This window comes from Coenobita brevimanus, chromosome 58, assembly GCF_032717465.1.
Source record: "Coenobita brevimanus isolate Jiangsu-jjx chromosome 58, ASM3271746v2, whole genome shotgun sequence".
Classification (NCBI taxonomy): domain Eukaryota; kingdom Metazoa; phylum Arthropoda; class Malacostraca; order Decapoda; family Coenobitidae; genus Coenobita; species Coenobita brevimanus.
The window spans coordinates 10,711,852-10,732,556 of record NC_137011.1 but is presented as its reverse complement, the minus strand read 5'-3'; the positions used below and the strand labels follow the sequence as shown (position 1 = coordinate 10,732,556).

Below are 20,705 nucleotides of genomic sequence, written 5' to 3'. Positions count from 1 at the left end.
CCGTGGTGTGGTGTGGGGAATGCTGGAAACAGAGCGTAGGAGTCAGGTTTTGTGCCGGGGTAATGCGGTGTAGTGTCTCTGGGGAGTATATGTGGCTGGGAATCGAGCCTGATGTAGCATGAGAGTGTGAAGTTGTCAGGATGTGCGTGGGGTGGGGGAGTGGGTGTATTGGGCGGGTGGGCATGAGAGGCGGCCAGAGCGGGTGGTGGTTGTTTTAAGGGTCGGCGTGGGTGGTGAAGTGGGTGTGCAGGGTGGGTGAGGGTGTGATGTGCATGTGGATTGGCGCGGGGTGGTTGAGGCGGGGTGTTGGGAGTTAGGAGTTGGGGTGTGGGGGTGCAGTGAGTTGGAGGAGGCAGTGGTGGGTGAGGGTGGTGGTGGAGGTGTGTGGGTGTGGGCGGGACCTGTGGCCCTGGGCGTGGGGGATGGGGTGGCGGGAAGAGGTGGGGTGGGGGAGCAGCGGGGTGTTGGTGGTGCAGGTGAGTTGTCAGGTGAGGTGCGAGGTGGCGTAATGGCCGGGGAGGCGGAGATGGCAGGGGAGGTGCAGGGGGAGGGGGAGGGGAAGGAGAATATGTAACACTCGTAGGTAGGAGTGGGGCGGCGCTGGGGTAGAGGGAGGGACAGGATGTGGGGCTGGGGTGGTAGGGGCAGGAGCGCGGAAGGGGCGTACATGTTGGTTTCGGAGGGTGCGAGGGGTGCCGTGGTAGACAACGGTGACTTGATATTGGTTGGGGACGCGGGTGATGGTGTGGGGTCCTGTAAAGCGGGGTGCGAGTTTGTGAGGGGTGGGGAGTTGGGTGATCATGACAGTGTCGCCTGGTTTGTAGGGGCTGGATGCTGTGTCAGGGCTGAGGTCCAGGTTGTTTTGTAGGTGTGTAAAACAGCGCTTGAGGTGGTGTAGTGGGTCCATCGCGGGAGCGAAGGTGGGAGGTTGCAGATGCTGCCGAAGGGGCAGCAGGAGGGGTGTCTCACTGAATATTTGCTCATATGGTGAAACTCCATCTTCTCGGGGGCAGGAGTTGATGCCCCATTGTACAATCTTTACATGGGCGGACCAGTCGTCATCCTTAGCAGCTTCTATTCGTGTGCAGAGCTGATTCATGAGGGTGAGATGGCTGCGCTCGCACACTGCATTTCCCTGTGGCCAGTAGGGGGAGGATTGGGAGATACTGTACCCAAAAATATTAGCTAGTTCCTCCTAGATTTTACCGGTGAACTTGGGCGCATTATCCGAGTGGTTGGCTTGGGGAATGTCAAAGTAGGGGAAGACGTGTCGAAGGAGGGCATCGGCTACTGCGACAGCGTGATGTTCCTTTGCTGGGCAAGCTACGACAAACTTGGAATACGTGTCAATGAATGTGATTACGTATTTGTAGCCCGATTTTGGAAGCTGAGGCCCCACCATGTCAATTGCTAACAGCTGTCAGGGTTTGTGGGCAGTGATATGACCTGACAGTCCTGCGGTGTAGGTGATGTCTTTACCAAGTGCACAGGCGTAGCAGCTTTGGATAATTTCTTTGGCGAAGGCGGACGGGTTGGGCACCCAGTAGGCGTTGATGAAAACTTGCAGCAAATTTTTGGTACTCAGGTGAATGCCGTTGTGGGCGTGAAGGTGGCATAGGGCGTCGAGGGCGGTGTCAGGGGTCAGGAGAACATGACCGGAGGGGGTTAGGAGGTGATCGCCCTGCTGGTACAGTTTTTTAAAAAGGTGGGGAGGAATCCAAGGGGGTCGCTCCTTGTGGTGCCACTGCTGAATGAGGTCTGTTTCTGGCTGGGCTGCATGGATGGGGAGCCGGGAGAGAGCATCCGTGTTGGTATGGAGCTTGCCGGGTCTGTAGGAGATTTCGTAATTGAATTCTTCCAGGGTTTCGCGCCATCTGATAAGTTGGGTGTTGTGGGTGTCGGACTGTCGTAACCATTGGAAGGATTGGTGGTCCATAATGATGGTGACTTGGGTCCCAGAGGGATATGCCCAGAAGTGTTTGAGAGCTCATATTATGCCCAAACATTCTCGTTTGGTGGCGGCATAGTTTTTCTCCGCCTGATTCAGGGTACGGCTGGCACAGGCGATGATGTGCTCGTGGCCTGCCTGGACTTGTGTCAACACAGTGCCAATGGCGAAAAGGGAGATGTCGGTGTAGAGGCAGAAGGGGAGGGAGTAATCAGGAAAAGCCACGATGGGGGAGGAAACGAGTTTGTGTTTTAGCCACTGGAAAGTAGCTCGTAGCTGGTCCGTCCAGAGGAATGGTTCCCCCTTTCGGGTCAGGTCATGGAGAGGTTTGGCGATGTGGGAAAACCCATTCATGAAACGGCGATAGTAAGATGCCAAGCCTAGGAAGGCTCGGATGACGTGAACGTCCTGTGGGGGTGGTATGTCCCCGATGGCGCGGAGCTTGTCAGGGTCGCGAGATATTCCTGCCTGGGAGATGACATGCTCCAGGAATGAGATGGTTCGGGCAGCCAGGACGCACTTGGTGGGCCGGATTTTGAGGCCTGCCTGTCGGATCCTGGTAAAAACTCGGCAGAGGCACTGCAGGTGGTGGGCCCAGGTTTGGCTGAAGACGATGACGTTATCCAAGTACACGAGGCATATTTCCCTTGTAAGGCTGCTGAGGATGGATTCCATTAACCTGGAGAAGGTGGCGGGGGTGTTGCAGAGACCGAATGGCAGGACATTCAACTCGTAATGTTTGCCATTACTAGTCGAGAATGCAGTTTTACCTTGGTCATCCTGTCGCATGGGAACTTATCAATACCCCGACTGGAGGTCGAAGGTAGAGAACCAGGATGCTCCGTACAGAGAATCCAAGGATTTGTCTATGCATGGGAGTGGAGTGGCATCTTTGATAGTTACGTCATTAAGGTGGTGGTAGTCGACGCAGAATCGCATCATGCCGTCCTTCTTTTTCACGAGGATGACAGGGGAGGACCAGGGGCTGGTGGATGGGGAGATGACTCCAGCTTCGATCATCTCTTGTACCTGGCGGGCCTCCTCTTCCTGCTGTCTAGGGTTCTTTCGTCGGGATGGTTGTCGAATTGGTGGGCCTGTTGTATGAATTTCGTGCGATAAGTAAGTGGTATGTCCGATGTGAAAAGATCCTGGAAATCCAGAAGAAGGCGCCGGAGGGTGTCTGACTGATGGGCGGAGAAATGGTCGGGAATGGGTGGCAGGGGGGCAGGGGTGTGGGAGAGGGAAGGGGCGCAGGGCTTGGCTTCTTCCATCTCTCCAATTACGAGCCCTTTTGGGAGGGTGAGGGGCGAAGGGGCGAGGTTAGCAATTCGTACTGCCATACGATGCGGGGGGAGGAAAGTTGGAGGCAAAAGGCAGGCCAAGAGGGTTCCCGGCTCCAGAAGGGGGGAGAATAAGACAGAGGGGCCGGAGGGCTGGTTGAGGGGTACCCAGGCCTTGTGATGAGAGAAGATGGTAACGGCGGTGGAAACGATGGCGGGGAAAGAGGGAGGAGGGGTGGTGAGGGAGGGCACGAGAGGAAGGAGGGAGGGAGCGAGTCTTCCAGCCAGGGCCGTGGCGTGCAGGTGCAGACAGCCCGGGGAGGGTCGGGTGGGGCACGGAACTGGAGCTGTCTGTAGCGGCAATCTATGGTGGCCCCTAGCTTGTGTAACAGGTCCAGTCCTAGGTACTCATCGTAATTCCGGCAGGATGAGTTGAAATTTATAATCTGGTGCTGGGTTGACACCGGTTGACGGGTGTCGACTCTTAGGGCCTGTGTCTCCCCACGGATTGACAGGGGGCCATCCCCCGCGTCCGCGAGATGAGTGGCTGTGGGGCAGAGCGGGCCAAAGGTCGATCTGTGGCAGGAGAAGTAATGGCTGTAAAGGCAGGATCTGGCTGCTCCCGTGTCGACCAGAAGTCTGACTTTCACCCCATTCAGTTTCACATTGTGGTACAGTGGGGGATGATATTTGAGGGTAATGGCCCCTGCCACTGTGGGATCATGCGGGGGCGGGCCTAAAAATCCAGCTGCCTGGGGCCTCCTTCTTCTTGCTCCAGTTCCTGTTCCCCTGGATCGGTCTCCTCTATAGGTGCAAGTTCGTCCTCTGTTGCCGCGTCCTCTAGAGAGGAAACTTTGCATGGGCCTGGGGTAGTATTCTCGTGGCGTGCAGCCTTCAACTGGTCCCGAATATCATGCAGTGGGCACCTGGAGCTGCAGGCCGTGAATTCCCTGGGATTCACTAAGATCAGGTTGGGGTTCTCCCTGTGGGTGGGGCGCCGGTGTGTGGGGTGTGCCCTTGGTGGGCTCGACGCTGGGGTGGGGCTGGTGCGAGGCATGGGTGGACGTGGCTTGACTGGGTGAGCCAGAATTTTAGTGGAAAACTTTTTCACCACATTGGTCTGCTGGTGTGTAGGGCAGGAGGTCAGGAGGCGTCATATTAGTTGAATGTCTCTATCCATGTCTCCAGTCAGGTCATGGATCGTGAAGTGTTCTTTTACAACACTGGAGAGCTCTCTCAGGAGCGTGTTAATACGCATGTAACACATCAAGGTAGAGAGGTGGTATGGTGAGGCTTAGGTCTTCGACTGACTCTCAATACATCTAGCTACTAACAACTCAGATACGACACATACCAGCACTATAACCGAACACCACATTTTGAAAGTGTTCCATGTAACTACTTTAGGTAAGGAGGTGATGTGGTGAAGCTGGGGTCTCCTGCTGACTCTTAATAGCCAACAACCTGCCACTACCATCTCACGTACATGTCATACTAACACAATTGTTCGAAATACAGGCTGGTCTGAGGAGGTTTGACCCTCTCAGGTTGTACACTTAATACTCATGGAAATATTCCATTCAGAAGAACCCACCGTGGGTCCTAAAAAGATCCCCGTAATAGGTTTATTATCAGTAAGATGAAAATGTTTATTTTATATCTGTGATTGCTCAAAAGTTGAAAAATAGCTTAACATTTGTTATTTTCATTCTGAAAGTAGTTTTATCTGTATATTAACAGCCAGACGCCTTAATCCCGTAAGGGGTGACCACAAACAAATCGCTTTCATGCCGTCCTGTCCCTTACCATTTTGCTACCTTTCCCCCAACTTACACCCCTCTCTCTCATATATCTCTACTCCATTCCTCCAACTCATCTTCAGTCTCACCCTCCCTCTTCCCTCCCTTCCCTTCATCACTCACATACACTGTCCTAGTTAGTCTAGCACTCTCCATCCTTCCCACAAGGTCAAACCACCTCGTATTTCTCCTAACGCTTTCTATCACATTCACATCCACACCACAACCCTCCTTCCCTTCCTTATTTTTCAATGTCTCTCCATGCACCTCCATATGCTCCTCTCAAGTAACTCATTTCCACTGCTCCCACTCTTATGTCCTTCCAACAAGGTCCAAGCTTCACTTCCATACGTTATTAGGGATCACATTACTGTCATGCAGTGACTTTTTTTACTTCCATGCTCACTTCCCTTTTTCTTATCACTGCCTTCAGTGAACCAGCAACCTTTTTTCCCTGCTGTACGCTGTCAAGCACCCCTTCCTCCAAACTTCCATCCTTATTCATCACACTATCCAAGTACTTAACGTCACTCACATTTTTCCATTTCCTCTCTATCCAGCCTCACTGTGCATTCAGTGACTTCATTTCTCTTGAAGACCACAACTTTACTCTTCCCTACATTCACCTTTTGATTCCGTTTCTAACATACTCTCCCAAACTCACTCACCAAGCCTTGCAGTTCCCTTTCGTCTTCACCGAACAATACAGTAACATCTGTAAACAACAGAACAGGAAGTTTCCAAACGGCGTTGCAACATCCACTGCCCTACCTTGTATCTCTTTTATAACTCCATCCATATGCAAACTGAACAACCATGGAGACATGACACATCCCTGTTTCAATCCAGCATCCAGAAAGAAAAATTAACTTAGTTCACCATTCACACGAACTGCAGCCCTAACGCCCTCATACATATTATTCACGGCATATGACGATTCCCATTTATTTCATATATTATTAATATTTTCCACATTCCTTGTCTATCTACTCTGTCATAATTATGCTTTCTCCAAATCCATGGAGGCAGCATACAACTTCTTTCCTTTCTCTAGAAAATTTTCCACTAAACACCTTAGGGCGAATATCTGATCTACACAACTTCATTCCTTTCTGAAACCTCCTTGTTCTTCTCCAGCCAATTCTTCTGTTATATACCCGACTCTGTCAGTAAGTATCCTACCATATATTTTTCCCCTTACACTGAGAAGACAAATGCCCCTGTGATTACTACACACTTTTTTTTTTTCTCCTCTTTCCTATGTACAGGAGAATAATTATTTTTGACTTCAGAGTTATAATGTAACGAAGTAAATTTACCTGAGTACTGTACTCAAGTAGCTAATGTGGGTATCGACTTTGTAAAAAGTACACATTTCTTTTACTACATTTGCTTTTACTCAAGTATGGTTTTCAGATACTTTTACTCCAATATATTTGAAAATAAACAAAAAGTACCCGCTACATTAAGTAAAGAAGTTTTGATTCCGTGGCCACTGGTCAATGACAGCAAAGAACGGTCCAAACATGGATGGTGAGTAATCGCAGTCTTCATGTTTGGGCCAATTACGTATTTTTTTTTCTTATCGGCCGCCATGCTTCCATCCGCAAACACCATTGCCATCAAGTTTCTCTCGCTTAATCTTCATCATTCCGACATTTGCTTTCTTTCTGTATTTATTTTTACCCTTTGTGGGTGGGGTGAGACAGGGTTCACAAAACAAGAAAAGAGAAGAATAAGATAGAGGAAGAACCAATTGACAGCATCATTAATGATGCTCTCTCTCTCTCTCTCTCTACACACACACACACACACACACACACACTAGAAATGGCTTTCAAAAATGAAATTGATGAAATAAAGAAGCAAATGCACTTGCAAAAGGAAGAGATAGAAAAACTAGGAAGGGAGGCCAATAAGAAAGACACAACCATCAGTGAACTAACAGTGGAATTGAGTACGCTTAGGAAGAAAATGAGTGAAATGGCAAGTACAGTAGTCAATCACGAGAGTGTTATGGAAGAGTTAAAAAATGACACAGAGACAATTAGACATGCAAGCAGTCTTATGGACCAGAGCAGTGATACTGAGGAGAAGATAACACAGGTGAATGAAGCTGTGCAAAGCTACAAAAATGATGTAGAAACCATGTATGCTGAAATGGTGAAAGTAAAGAAAGACTTAGAAACGAGGATGGAGGAAAAAAAGCATTAAAAAGGAAGTGAAAAGAATAATTCAAAACAATCCAAAGTTAGTCAGAGATTCAGTAGATATAAACAAATCAATAGTAATCACTGGTATAGAAGAGGAAGAAGTTAAAAACAAGATCACTAGAGACAAAAAGGAGATGGCAAATGTAATGAGCTTACTGAAAGAAGTATCAGAGGAAATCTGTAGTAAAGACATAGAGGAACACAAAAGGTTAGGGAAATACGAGAAAAGCAAGACAAGACCTCTAAAGGTGACTTTCCTGAGTGTAAACACTATGGAAGAGATACTAAAAAATGCAAAGAAACTTATGGAAAAAGAGGAGTTCAAAAATGTATGGATAAAAAGATGCCTAACACAAGAGGAACTGGAATTACTGAAAGAGAAAAGGGAGGAAGCAAAAACAAAAAATGAGGGGAGATCAGAAGAGGAGAAGAAGAATTTTTTTTTTACAAAGTAATAGGATTGCAGGTACGAAAGTGGTACACAAACAGGATGGAAGAAAAAGGGGGAAGGTAGTAGAACCATGTCATGACAAGTATATAAACAAGATGATAAAGTTGATGTACTCAAATGTGGATGGAATGGTATCTAAATTACTAGAGATGAATGATTATGTCAGAGAAAATGAACCACAAATAATATGCCTAACTGAGACAAAATTAACACCAAGGATATCCAATGACATACTAAACTTAGAGGAATACAATATATGGAGAAGAGACAGAAATTTAAAAAAAGGAGGAGGAATTATAATATTAACTAAGAAAAATCTAAAAGTCAAGGAAATAAACCTAGATATACCGTCACAAGTAGAACTGATTGCAGTAGAGATCGACATATCTGAAGGTAAAGTAATTGTAGCCAATTTGTACATGCCACCCAGATCAAACACATGGGAAAGAGACGAATATGAGGACCTGGCAGAGAGTACAATTCAGAGTATAAGATCATTGCTACATAAAATGGAAGAGAAATCGGAAAGAATTATACTAACTGGGGACTTTAATACAAATATAAATTGGAATACTCTAGATATAAATAGCCAAGAAAGCTGTTGGGACCAAAATCTCCTGTATCTCGTACAAGAGTTTTTCTTAACGCAACATATGAGGGAAACCACTAGAAAAAGAGGACTTGATGTACCTTCAGTGCTAGATCTAATATTTACTAGGCAAGAAAATGACATTGACAGTTTAATATATCTCCCTCCACTCGGCAAAAGCGATCATGCAGTACTAAATTATAACTTCAGGATAGCATATGACATAGTAAACAGCAATGACAGTTACAAAAAGAGCCTAAACTATAAAAAGGGAAATTATCAAGACCTAAAGAAGTATTTCTTAGAAGTTGATTGGGAAAATGAGCTTAGAGGACAAGATTTACACTGTAAATGCTGTATATAAAAAATTTTGTGAATCTTATGAAATAGGAGTCCAGAAGTACATCCCACAGCACAAAGAAGCAGATAAGAAAATACAGAAATGGTTCAATACAGAATGTAAAAAATCAAAAGAAAGAAGAGATTTGTTGTGGAATAGATACAGAAGACACAATAGTGAAAGGGCGTATAATAATTACAAACATGCAAGAAACGACTATACAAGAATAAGGAGGGAAGCCCAAAAACAGTTTGAGAAGGATGTAATAAATAAAAGTAGTGATCAACCAAAGCTGTTTTACAGCTATATCAGAAGCAAAACCAAAGTAAAAGATATAATACAATCCATTACGGATGAGGGAATCACTTATACACAAGAGAAAGATATTTGTGAAGCACTATATAAGAATTTCCAATTAGTTTTTACAGAAGAAAAAAATTTTGAGAGAGACTATGTGGAACACGCATGTCCACACATACTATCAGATAATATTATACAAATAGCAGAAAAAGTAATACAGGAGGAGTTAAGTAGATTAGACAGAGGAAAAGCAAGTGGTCCTGATGAAATTTCATGTTGGGTATTACGAGAATGTGCAAAGGAGTTAAGTAAACCATTATTTTTAATTTTCAAGAAATCTTTGAGTCAAGGTAAACTACCTGATATTTGGAAAAAAGCAAATATTGTCCCCTTATTCAAGAAAGGAAATAGACAAAATCCTCTCAATTACCGACCAGTATCACTGACCAGTGTTGTAAGCAAGGTATTAGAAAAACTTATAAGAAAAGCTTGGGTAAATCATCTAGAAGAACACAGTATGATAACAGAAAGACAGTTTGGTTTCAGAAAAGGAAAATCATGTGTTACTAATCTGTTGAGCTACTATGACAGAGTAACAAACACAGTACAGGAAAGGGAAGGATGGGTGGACAGTATCTATTTAGATTTCAAGAAAGCTTTTGACACGGTACCACACCAAAGACTTTTATGGAAACTGTACCATCAAGGAGGAATTCGAGGCAAACTGTTTTGTTGGATGCAAGACTTTCTCATAAAAAGAGAAATGAAGACAGTACTAAGAGGAAACTACTCATCATGGAAAGAAGTGACTAGTGGAGTATCACAGGGTTCAGTGCTGGCACCAATCATGTTTTTAGTGTACATAAATGATATAAACAGTAACACTGGAAATGAGAGCTATCTGAATATGTTTGCAGATGATGCAAAAATACAAAGGAGAATTACTAGCACAGACTCTTGTAGGGAGTTACAAGAAGAATGAAATAAACTTCATGAATGGAGTAGTACATGGCAAATGGAATTCAATGTGGACAAGTGTCATGTAATCAAGTTTGGTAAAAGTGGAAAAAGACCTGATTGGGATTATAAGTTAGGAAATAAAACCCTATACACATCAGAAAGAGAGAAAGACCTATGTGTGATTATCAATAACAGACTATCTCCGGCTGACCACATCAGCGAGAAGGTACGGAACATGTATACACTTCTTGCAAATATGAGAATAGCATTCACATACATAAATGAAGACATGCTAAGAAGGATAATAACATCATTCATTAGACCAACCCTGGAATATGCATCAGTAGTCTGGAGTCCTCATCTCAAAAAGCATATAGAGAAGATTGAAAAAGTTCAAAGGGCCGCTACAAGATGGATACCAAGCTTAAGGGCCCTAAGCTACGAAGAAAGACTAAATAAACTGAATGTACCAACACTACAGGAGAGAAGGAAAAGAGGTGACATGATAATGCTATATAAGTGCATATCAGGAAAGGAGAAAATAGACATAAATGATTACTTAACATATGGAGAAGCATCAGCAAGAGGACACTGCAAAAAACTGCATAAGAAGAGAGGTGATAAAGACGTAAGGAAATTCAGTTTCCCAAACAGAGCAATTGATCAGTGGAATGCACTACCGAATGAAATAGTGTGTGCCAAAACAATTCACAAATTTAAGGATATGTACGATAAATATGGTTTAAGACACGGGTCAGTACGAGCTTGACTCATTCCTGTAAAGATACAATTAGGTAAGAACAATTAGGTAAGAACAGAGGGAGTCAAAGGAGGCAGACGTGCGACATCAGCGCTCCGTACCGAACCAACATGGCCAGTGGCATTACCTAAATTAGTATCTGTATATGAGTTAAGCTCTGTACAAGGTTAGACTAAATGATTTTACATTATTAAAAGAAAAAAAAATAAGAAGAAGTTTAAACAAGACTTGTTCAAACAGAAAAGAGAACCAAGACAAAAGAATCTCAGTCAACTGAGGTTTGTTTAGACTACAGCCGCACGGGGAATGTAAGTACATACTCTGTACTTTTATATTTGCAAAATGGATGCATACTTTAGTAAAGCAAATATGGAAAAGAAAAGGGATAAAGGTAGAAAGCAAAATGATGATTTCTACCAAGAACTGGTTGAAGTGGAGACTCTCAATAGACTGGTTGAACGTGTACACAAACTAGAAATGGCTTTCAAAAATGAAATTGATGAAATAAAGAAGCGGATGCACTTGCAAAAGGAAGAAATAGAAAAACTAGAAAGGGAGGCCAACAAGAAAGACACAACCATCAGTGAACTAACAGTGGAATTGAGTACACTTAGGAAGAAAATGAGTGAAATGGCAAGTACAGTAGTCAATCACGAGAGTGTTATGGAAGAGTTAAAAAATGACACAGAGACAATTAGGCAAGTAAGCAGTCTGATAGACCAAAGCAGTGATATTGAGGAGAAGATAACACAGGTGAATGAAGCTGTGCAAAGCTACAAAAATGATGTGGAAACCACGTATGCTGAAATGGTGAAAGTAAAGAAAGACTTAGAAACAAGGATGGAGGAAAAAAATCATTAAAAAGGAAGTGAAAAGAATAATCAAAAACAATCCAAAGTTAGTCAGAGATTCAGTAGATATAAACAAATCTACAGTAATCACTGGTATAGAAGAGCAAGAAGTAAAAAACAAGATCACAAGAGACAAAAAGGAGATGGCAAATGTAATGAGCTTACTGAAAGAAGTATCAAAGGAAATCTGTAGTAAAGACATAGAGGAACACAAAAGGTTAGGGAAATACGAGAAAACCAGGACAAGACCTCTAAAGGTGACTTTTCAGAGTGTAAAAATGTGGAGGAGATACTAAAAAATGCAAAGAATCTTATGGAAAAAGAGGAGTTCAAAAATGTATGGATAAAAAGATGCCTAACACAAGAGGAACTGGAATTACTGAAAGAGAAAAGGGAGGAAGCAAAAACAAAAAATGAAGGAAGATCAGAAGAGAAGAATTTTTTTTACAAAGTAATAGGATTGCAGGTACGAAAGTGGTACACATACAGGATGGAATAAAAAGGAGGAAGGTAGTAAAACCATGTTATGACAAGTTTATAAACAAGATGATAAAGTTGATGTACTCAAATGTGGATGGAATGGTATCTATAGAGATGAATGATTATGTCAGAAAAAATGAACCAGAAATAATATGCCTAACTGAAACAAAATTAACACCAAGGATATCCAATGACATACTAAACTTAGAGGAATACAATACATGGAGAAGAGACAGAAATTTAAGAAAAGGAGGAGGAATTATAATATTAACTATGAAAAATCTAAAAGTCCATGAAATAAAACTAGTTATACCATCACAAGTAGAACTGATTGCAGTAGAGATCAATTTGTACATGCCACCCAGATCAAACACATGGGAAAGAGACGAATATGAGGACCTGGCAGAGAGTACAATTCAGAGTTTAAGATCATTACTACATAAAATGGAAGAGAAATCGGAAAGAATTACACTAACTGGAGATTTTAATACAAATATAAATTGGAATACTCTAGATATAATTAGCCAAGGAAGCTGTTGGGACCAAAAGCTCCTGGATCTCGTGCAAGAGTTTTTCCTAACGCAACATGTGAGGGAAACCACCAGAAAAAGAGGACTCGATGTACCTTCAGTGCTAGATCTAATATTTACTGGGCAAGAAAATGATATTGACAGTTTAATATATCACCCTCCACTCGGCAAAAGCGATCATGCAGTACTAAATTACAACTTCAGGATAGTATATGACATAGTTAACAGCAATGAAAGTTACAAAAAGAGCCTAAACTATAAAATGGGAAATTATCAAGACCTAAAGAAGTATTTCTTAGAAGTTGATTGGGAAAATGAGCTTAGAGGACAAGATTTAAATGGTGTATATAAAAAATTCTGTGAATTTTATGAAATAGGAGTCCAGAAGTACATCCCACAGCACAAAGAAGCAAATAAGAAAATACAGAAATGGTTCAATACAGAATGTAAAAAATCAAAAGAAAGAAGAGATTTGTTGTGGAATAGATACAGAAGACACAATAGTGAAAGGGCGTATAATTACTACAAACAGGCAAGAAACGATTATACAAGAATAAGAAGGGAAGCCCAAAAACAGTTTGAGGAGGATATAATAAATAAAAGTAGTGATCAACCAAAGCTGTTTTACAGCTACATCAGAAGCAAAACCAAAGTAAAAGATATAATACAATCCATTACGGACGAGGGAATCACTTATACACAAGAGAAAGATATTTGTGAAGCACTAAATAAGAATTTCCAATTAGTTTTTACAGAAGAAAAATTTTTTGGGAGGGACATGCATGTCCACACATACTACCAGATATACAAATAGCAGAAAAAGTAATACAGGAGGAGTTAAGTAAATTAGACAGAGGAAAAGCAAGTGGTCCTGATGAAATTTCATGCTGGGTACTACGAGAATGTGCAAAGGAGTTAAGTAAACCATTATTTTTAATTTTCAAGAAATCATTGAGTCAGGGTAAACTACCTAATATTTGGAAAAAAGCAAATATTGTCCCCTTATTCAAGAAAGGAAATAGACAAAATCCACTCAACTACCGACCAGTATCACTGACCAGTGTTGTAAGCAAGGTATTAGAAAAGCTTATAAGAAAAGCTTGGGTAAATCATCTAGAAGAACACAGTATGATAACAGAAAGACAGTTTGGTTTCAGAAAAGGAAAATCATGTGTTACTAATCTGTTGAGCTACTATGACAGAGTAACAAACACAATACAGGAAAGAGAAGGATGGGTGGACAGTATCTATTTAGATTTCAAGAAAGCTTTTGACACAGTACCACACCAAAGACTTTTATGGAAACTGTACCATCAAGGAGGAATTTGAGGCAAACTGTTTTGTTGGATGCAAGATTTTCTCATAAAAAGAGAAATAAGAACAGTACTAAGAGGAAACTACTCATCATGGAAAGAAGTGACTAGTGGAGTACCACAGGGTTCAGTGCTGGCACCAATCATGTTTTTAGTGTATATAAATGATATAAACAGTAACACTGGAAGTGAGAGCTATCTGAATATGTTTGCAGATGATGCAAAAATACAAAGGAGAATTACTAACACAGACTCTTGTAAAGAGCTACAAGAAGAATTAAATAAACTTCATGAATGGTGTAATACATGGCAAATGGAATTCAATGTGGACAAGTGTCATGTAATCAAGTTTGGTAAAAGTGGAAAAAGAGCTGATTGGGATTTTAAGTTAGGAAATAAAACCCTGTACACATCAGAAAGAGAGAAAGACCTATGTGTGATTATCAATAACAGACTATCTCCGGCTGACCACATCAGCGAGAAGGTACGGAACATGTATAAACTGCTTGCAAATATGAGAATAGCATTCACACTCATAAATGAAGACATGCTAAGAAGGATAATAACATCATTCATTAGACCAACCCTGGAATATGCATCAGTAGTCTGGAGTCCTCATCTCAAAAACCACATAGACAAGATTGAAAAAATTCAAAGGGCCGCTACAAGATGGATACCAAGCTTAAGGGACCTAAGCTACGAAGAAAGACTAAATAAACTGAATCTACCAACACTACAGGAGAGAAGGAAAAGAGGTGACATGATAATGCTATATAAGTGTATATCAGGGAAGGAGAAAATAGACATAAATGATTACTTAACATATGGAGAAGCATCAGCAAGAGGACACTGCAAAAAACTGCATAAGAAGAGGTGATAAAGACGTAAGGAAATTCAGTTTCCCAAACAGAGCAATTGATCAATGGAATGCACTACCGAATGAAATAGTGTGTGCCAAAACAATTCACAAATTTAAGGATATGTACGATAAATATGGTTTAAGACACGGGACAGTACGAGCTTGACTCATTCCTGTAAAGATACAATTAGGTAGACGGGAGTTCGCGCCTCGCTCAGGGTGCGAAAAGTTTCACTGACGAAGTGGGTGGTTACTGTCCCCCTTGAGCAAGGGGACGGGTGTGTGCGTGTGTGAAGGTCACAGCCTTGCCCTTAGATCGGACTATATGAGCTCTCAGCTCCCTTCCGGGAGGGTAAAAGCTGACGATCACGACCACCAAGTGATCCTGACCGACCCGGTGAATTACACACACACCTGTACATTGGCTAGCCATGTCGACATCATTCTTCTTGTCTCGCTCCAGCACTGATCCCGAACCACTCAGTGCACTCCTGCCCTAACACAGGTCTCATCACCATCATCACTACTCTTAACAGCATTCACATGATCCGTCAATGCCATAATTACCTTACAGTACTTTTCACACGCTTTCTCCACTGTGTGTTTAATTTCAGATAATTATTGCGCATAGGCCCTTCTACTCCAACTCACCAAATATTTTGGTACATACCTTCTCTAGCGTTATTCTTCCAAATATTTTTCGTATAACCCTCCGCATCCGTATAGTGCGATATTTTTTCCACTTATATCGATCACCTTTGTTTCTGTACCAGTCATAATCACAGACTTCTATTCTACTGGTTCAATAGCAGTCATCCAATCTTTCTTACATATTTTCAGCTAACTCTCCAGTGCTCTCTTTACTATTAATCATCTCTACATACACCTCAGCAACACCTGATGCCCTCCCATTTTTCAGTCTCTACACATCGTTCCTCACTTCTGACATGTCACATTAATTCATAACCTGAGGTTCTCTGAGAAGTTAGTGGTTACTTTCTACATAACCTGAAGTTCTCTGAGAAGTTAGTGGTTACTTTCTACTTTCATTACTTGAGTACTTTGTGAACAAGATACTTTTGTACTTTTACTTGAGTACACTCATCTCATGATAATTTTACCTTGAGACAATAAATATAATGGTACTCTAACTTAAGTACCGAATTAGTTTTAACAACTCTGCCTGGCTTCCAATCCTCCGCAACTCTACATTCCTCCCAGGCCAATCTGCACATCTTCCAAATCCATTGTACTACTACCTGTATCTCTCCCTCTTATATGAGCATTTCATCACACACTCTATCGATTCCTGGGGCTTTCTCCATTCCTGTCTATCTGTCTATCTATCTACCTATTGCCAGACACCTTAATCCCGTAAGGGGTGGCCGTAAACAAATCGTCTCCATATCGCTCTGTCCCCCGTCATTTCACTGCCCTGCTCCCAGCTTACATCCTCCTCTCACATATGCCTCTCCACTCCATCCCTCCATCTCATCCTTGGCCTCCCCCTCGCTCTCCCGCCCTCCACCTCACTCACATGCGCTCTCCTCATAAGTCTCTCTCTCCATCCTCTCCACATGGCCGAACCACCTGAATGTGTTTCTCCTAACGCTTCCTATCCATCTACATCCACACCACACTGCTCCTTCACTTCCTTACTTGTCAGCCTGTCTCTCCATGTGACACCACATGCTCCACTCAAATAACTCATTTCCACTGCTCTCATTCTCGACTTCTGTCCCTCCAACAAGGGCCAAGCCTCACCTCCATACGTTAGAGTTGGTATCACAATACTGTCATGTCGTAGCTTTTTCACTTCCATGCTTACGTTGCTGTTTCTTATCACTGCTTTCAAGGAACCAGCAACCTTTCTTCCCTGCTGTACCCTTTCAAGCACTTCACCCTCTAAACTTCCATCCTTACTCATCACATTACCCAAGTACTTAAACGTACTCACATTCTCCATTTCCTTCCCATCCAGTCTCACTGTACATTCAGTGACTTCACTTCTCTCGAAGACCATAACTTTACACTTCCAAACATTCACCTTTAGATTCCGTTTCCTACACACTCTCCTAAACTCATCCACCAAACCTTGCAGCTCCCCTTCGTCTTCACTTAACAACACAGTATCATCTGGAAACAACAGTACAGGGAGTTTCCAAACACTGCCCTCTCACACTAGGGCTACTCCAACATCCAATTCCCTGCCTTGTATCTCTTTTATAACCCCATCCATGGACAGATTGAACAACCATGGAGACATGGCACATCCTTGTTTCAATCCAACCTTCAAATAGAAACATTCACTCATTTCACCATCCACACCCACTGCAGACTTAGCACCCTCATGCATACTCTTCACAGCCTTCAACAACTTCCCATCTACTCCATGTATTCTAAATATTTTCCACAATCCTTGTCTATCCACCCTGTCATATGCTTTCTCCAAATCCATGAAGGCTGCATACAACTTCATTCCCTTCTGTAGAAACTTTTCCACTAAGGATCTAAGAATGAATATCTGATCTACACAACCTCTTTCCTTCCTAAAACCTCCCTGTTCTGCTCCAACTAATTCCTCTGTTATTTCCCTAACTTTGTCAATAAGTATCCTACCATATACTTTTCTTATTACACGAAGAAGGCAAATTCCCCTATGATTACCACACACTTCTTTTTCCTCCAGTCCTCCAGGACTCTACCTTCCTCCCAGGCCAATCTGCACATCTTCCACATCCATTCTACTACTATCTCTCCCCCATGCTTGAGCATTTCACCACACACTCCATCAATTCCTGGGGCTTTCCCTATTTTAACTTTCTTCGTTGTTTCCACAACTTCCATCCTACTGATTTTTTCCTCTCTTCTCACATCCCTCCTTCTCCCAGCCATTCCACAGCCACTCATACTTGTATTACATTCATTCTCTATGTTCAACAATTCATTGAAGTGTTCTTTCCATCTGCTCACCTTTTCTCCCTTCTCCATTAGTAATCTACCATTTTTATCTTTCACACCTCAACTGACTTCTTTGGCACCCTAACTCTTTTTACCTCTTTCCAGAACATTTTCTTATATTCCCTCCACTTTACACTCAAGTCCCTTCCAAATTCCTCATCCACTTTCTTCTTACTCTCTCTTACTAATCTTTTCACCTCTCTTCCTCTCTGCATATAACACTTTCTTCCGTCTCTCAACTCCTTCCACGCCCCTGTTTCTCATCCACTCACTATATGCTTTCTTCTTTTGTGCCACAGTCTGTCTGACCTCTTCAGTCCGCCATGCTGTTCCCTGCATGCCCTTTCGTCTTCTCTTCACCCCACACACCACCTCACGTGCTGCACATATTTCTTCTGTGAATATCTTACACACACCTTCCACGTCCCCCATCTGCTCCAATCTGTGTTTACACAATCGTTCCTCCATTTCCCTCTTATATTCTGCCTTTTTTCCATCCTCTTGTAACTTTTCTACTAATCTTGTAAGAACTACATTCTCCTGTCCTTCCCTTCTTCTATTTCTCCATTTTGTTTGGACTTTGATTCAGACCACCACCAAGTGGTGGTCCGAAAGTCCACTCCCCCAACCTCTATATACTCTTGCATCCATCACACTTTGCATCCATTGCGACTTTTATTATTGCTTCCACTACCATCCTACTCACCTCTTCCTCCTTTCTCCTCTCCTCCCTTCTCCCAGCCGTTCCCCAGCCACTTATACTATCGTTACTTTCATGTTCTGTGTTTAACAATTCCTTAAAGTGTTTTCTCCATCTGCTCACCTTTTCCCCCTTCTCCATCGACAAGCTGCCATTTTTATATTTCACTCCCCTACTATCATCTTTATCAACCTGTCTTACTTTCTTTACCTCCTTCCAGGACATTTTCTTAATTTGCTCCACTTAACAAATTGTTTACTCGTTTTACTCTCTCGTACTAAAATTTTCACCTCTCTTCTCTTTACATTTAACTTTTTCTTCAGTCTCTCAGTTTTCTCCATGCTCTGCTTCCCACCCACTCGAGATATGCTTTCTTTTTTGGGGCCACAGCTTGTCTCACCTCTTTATTCCATCATGCTATTCCTTGCACCACCATTCGTCCTCTCTTCACCCCACACACTACCTCATATGCAGCACAGATTTCTTCTGTGAATATCTTGCACTCACTTTCCATCTGCCCCAGATCTTATCTACCGAATCACTTATCTACTTTTATATTCTACCTTTTATTCTTCACATCCTCCTGCAACATTTCTACCTTCTTTGTATGGATTGCTTCCTCCTGTCATGTTCTTCTATTTATCTAGTCCATTTGTACGTTGACTCTCACCACTACTAAATGGTGGACAGAAAGGTCGCATCCCCAATCTCTGAATGCTCTTGCTTCCAACACATAGTTTATTCTTTCATCCACACACACACACACACACACGAACGAACAGCCGGAGAGAGAAGACGTCCCAGCCATCGCTGCTAACCTTAAGTACTTTCAGGAATTTTGTCTGTCCTGTCTCCTAAGGTCTTGTTTTAAATTCAAAATAATGAAAGTTAATAGACTACCAAAAATGTAAAGATTTATTGACTAGATTGTACATGAATGTTTGTAGTTTTTTTTTTTTTCGGTAACAGTTGTTTTGGTATTTAACCAACATCAAACATGGCCGAAAATATAAACAATGAGGGACTAGAATTTCAAGGATTTGATGCCAATACCAATGTCATGGACCTGGTTAAAACATTAATTATGAGGATTAGTGAACTCGAAAAGAAAGTAGAGAATCTAATGATAAAGGATGTGTCAGTAAATACGGAAACTACCATACAGAGTCTGATCCAGTCCAATGAAACAGCCAATGAAGAGATTAGATATTTGAAGGGGGAAAATGTTGAACTGAGGAGGAAACTAGAAGAGAGTACTAATAAAACGGAGAAGGTGAGTAATGTATTAGAAGAACATAAGGCAAAGTGGGCACAAGTAGAAGAAGAACAGAAAGAAGTGGTCAGCTTAAGAGAGATCTTCCAGGAAGAAAGGGAAATGAACAAGAAAGAAATGGAAGAAAATGTAGTGAAAATACTGAAGAAAAAAGAGAAAATAGTGAGAGAAACTGTAGAATGGAACAGATGTGTGGTAGTATTTGGAAACAGGGAAGAGGAAGAAAAGGTTAGGTTCGTACGACTCGAGAGGGACACGAACCTGGTGAGAGGAATATTAGGCAAGATTGACCCCGAAGGAGACAAGTGGGTAAAAGAAATTGAGGAAGTAAGGAGGATAGGGCCTTACAAGAAAGGGGAAACAAGACCAATGAGAGTCAAGTTTACATCAGAAAGTGTAATAAATGAGATACTTAAAGTGACCTGGAAATTAAGCAAAGAGGCGGGGATGGAAAATATTATAATAAGAAAAGATCTGAATGAAGAAGAAAGAGAAGTTTTAAAATCATTAAAGGAAGAAGTAAAGGAAAAAAATGATAAGAGGTCAGAGGAAGAATGTAATAATTTTTTTTGGAGAGTATTGGATATGAAAGTAAGGAAATGGTATTTAAGGAAATAGAAGTGAAGGAAACTAAGGGGGATGGTTGTGAAAGATCAGAAGTTGAGGAAGTGGTACAGACAGAGAGTAGGAGAGAAGAGGGTATTAATAATGTCAAAAATAATTTGAAGGTGATATATACTAATGTTGATGGTTTCATATCGACAAGGATCGAAATTAATGATTTCTTGAGAGAACATGAACCTGATGTCATGTGCTTTGTAGAGACCAAATTAAGAGAAGATATTGATGTTCATTTGGGAGATGGTAAATACAAACTGTGGAGAAAAGACAGAAAAGAAAAAAAGGGAGGAGGAGTGATGATAGCAGTGAAGAACAACATAAATGTAGATACTGTGGAAATGGCAGAAGGCAGGGCTGAAGTGATATATATGAAATTAGAAACTGGAGAGAATGTTAAGTGAGATGTGGCGGTAGTGTATGTTCCCCCAAAGACGAGAGCATGGAAGGATGACGAATACCATGAGATGTTGTCAGATA

The 20,705-nt window shown here is 42.1% G+C and overlaps 1 protein-coding gene across 1 annotated transcript; it reads right to left on the bottom strand.

Annotated features, from left to right (window-relative positions):
• Positions 1–1,420: 1,420 nt before the first annotated feature.
• Positions 1,421–1,936, bottom strand: LOC145402603 (uncharacterized). Its single transcript, XM_080274597.1, has one exon. It carries the CDS (start codon positions 1,934–1,936, stop codon positions 1,421–1,423), a length of 516 nt encoding a protein of 171 aa, XP_080130723.1.
• Positions 1,937–20,705: the final 18,769 nt, after the last annotated feature.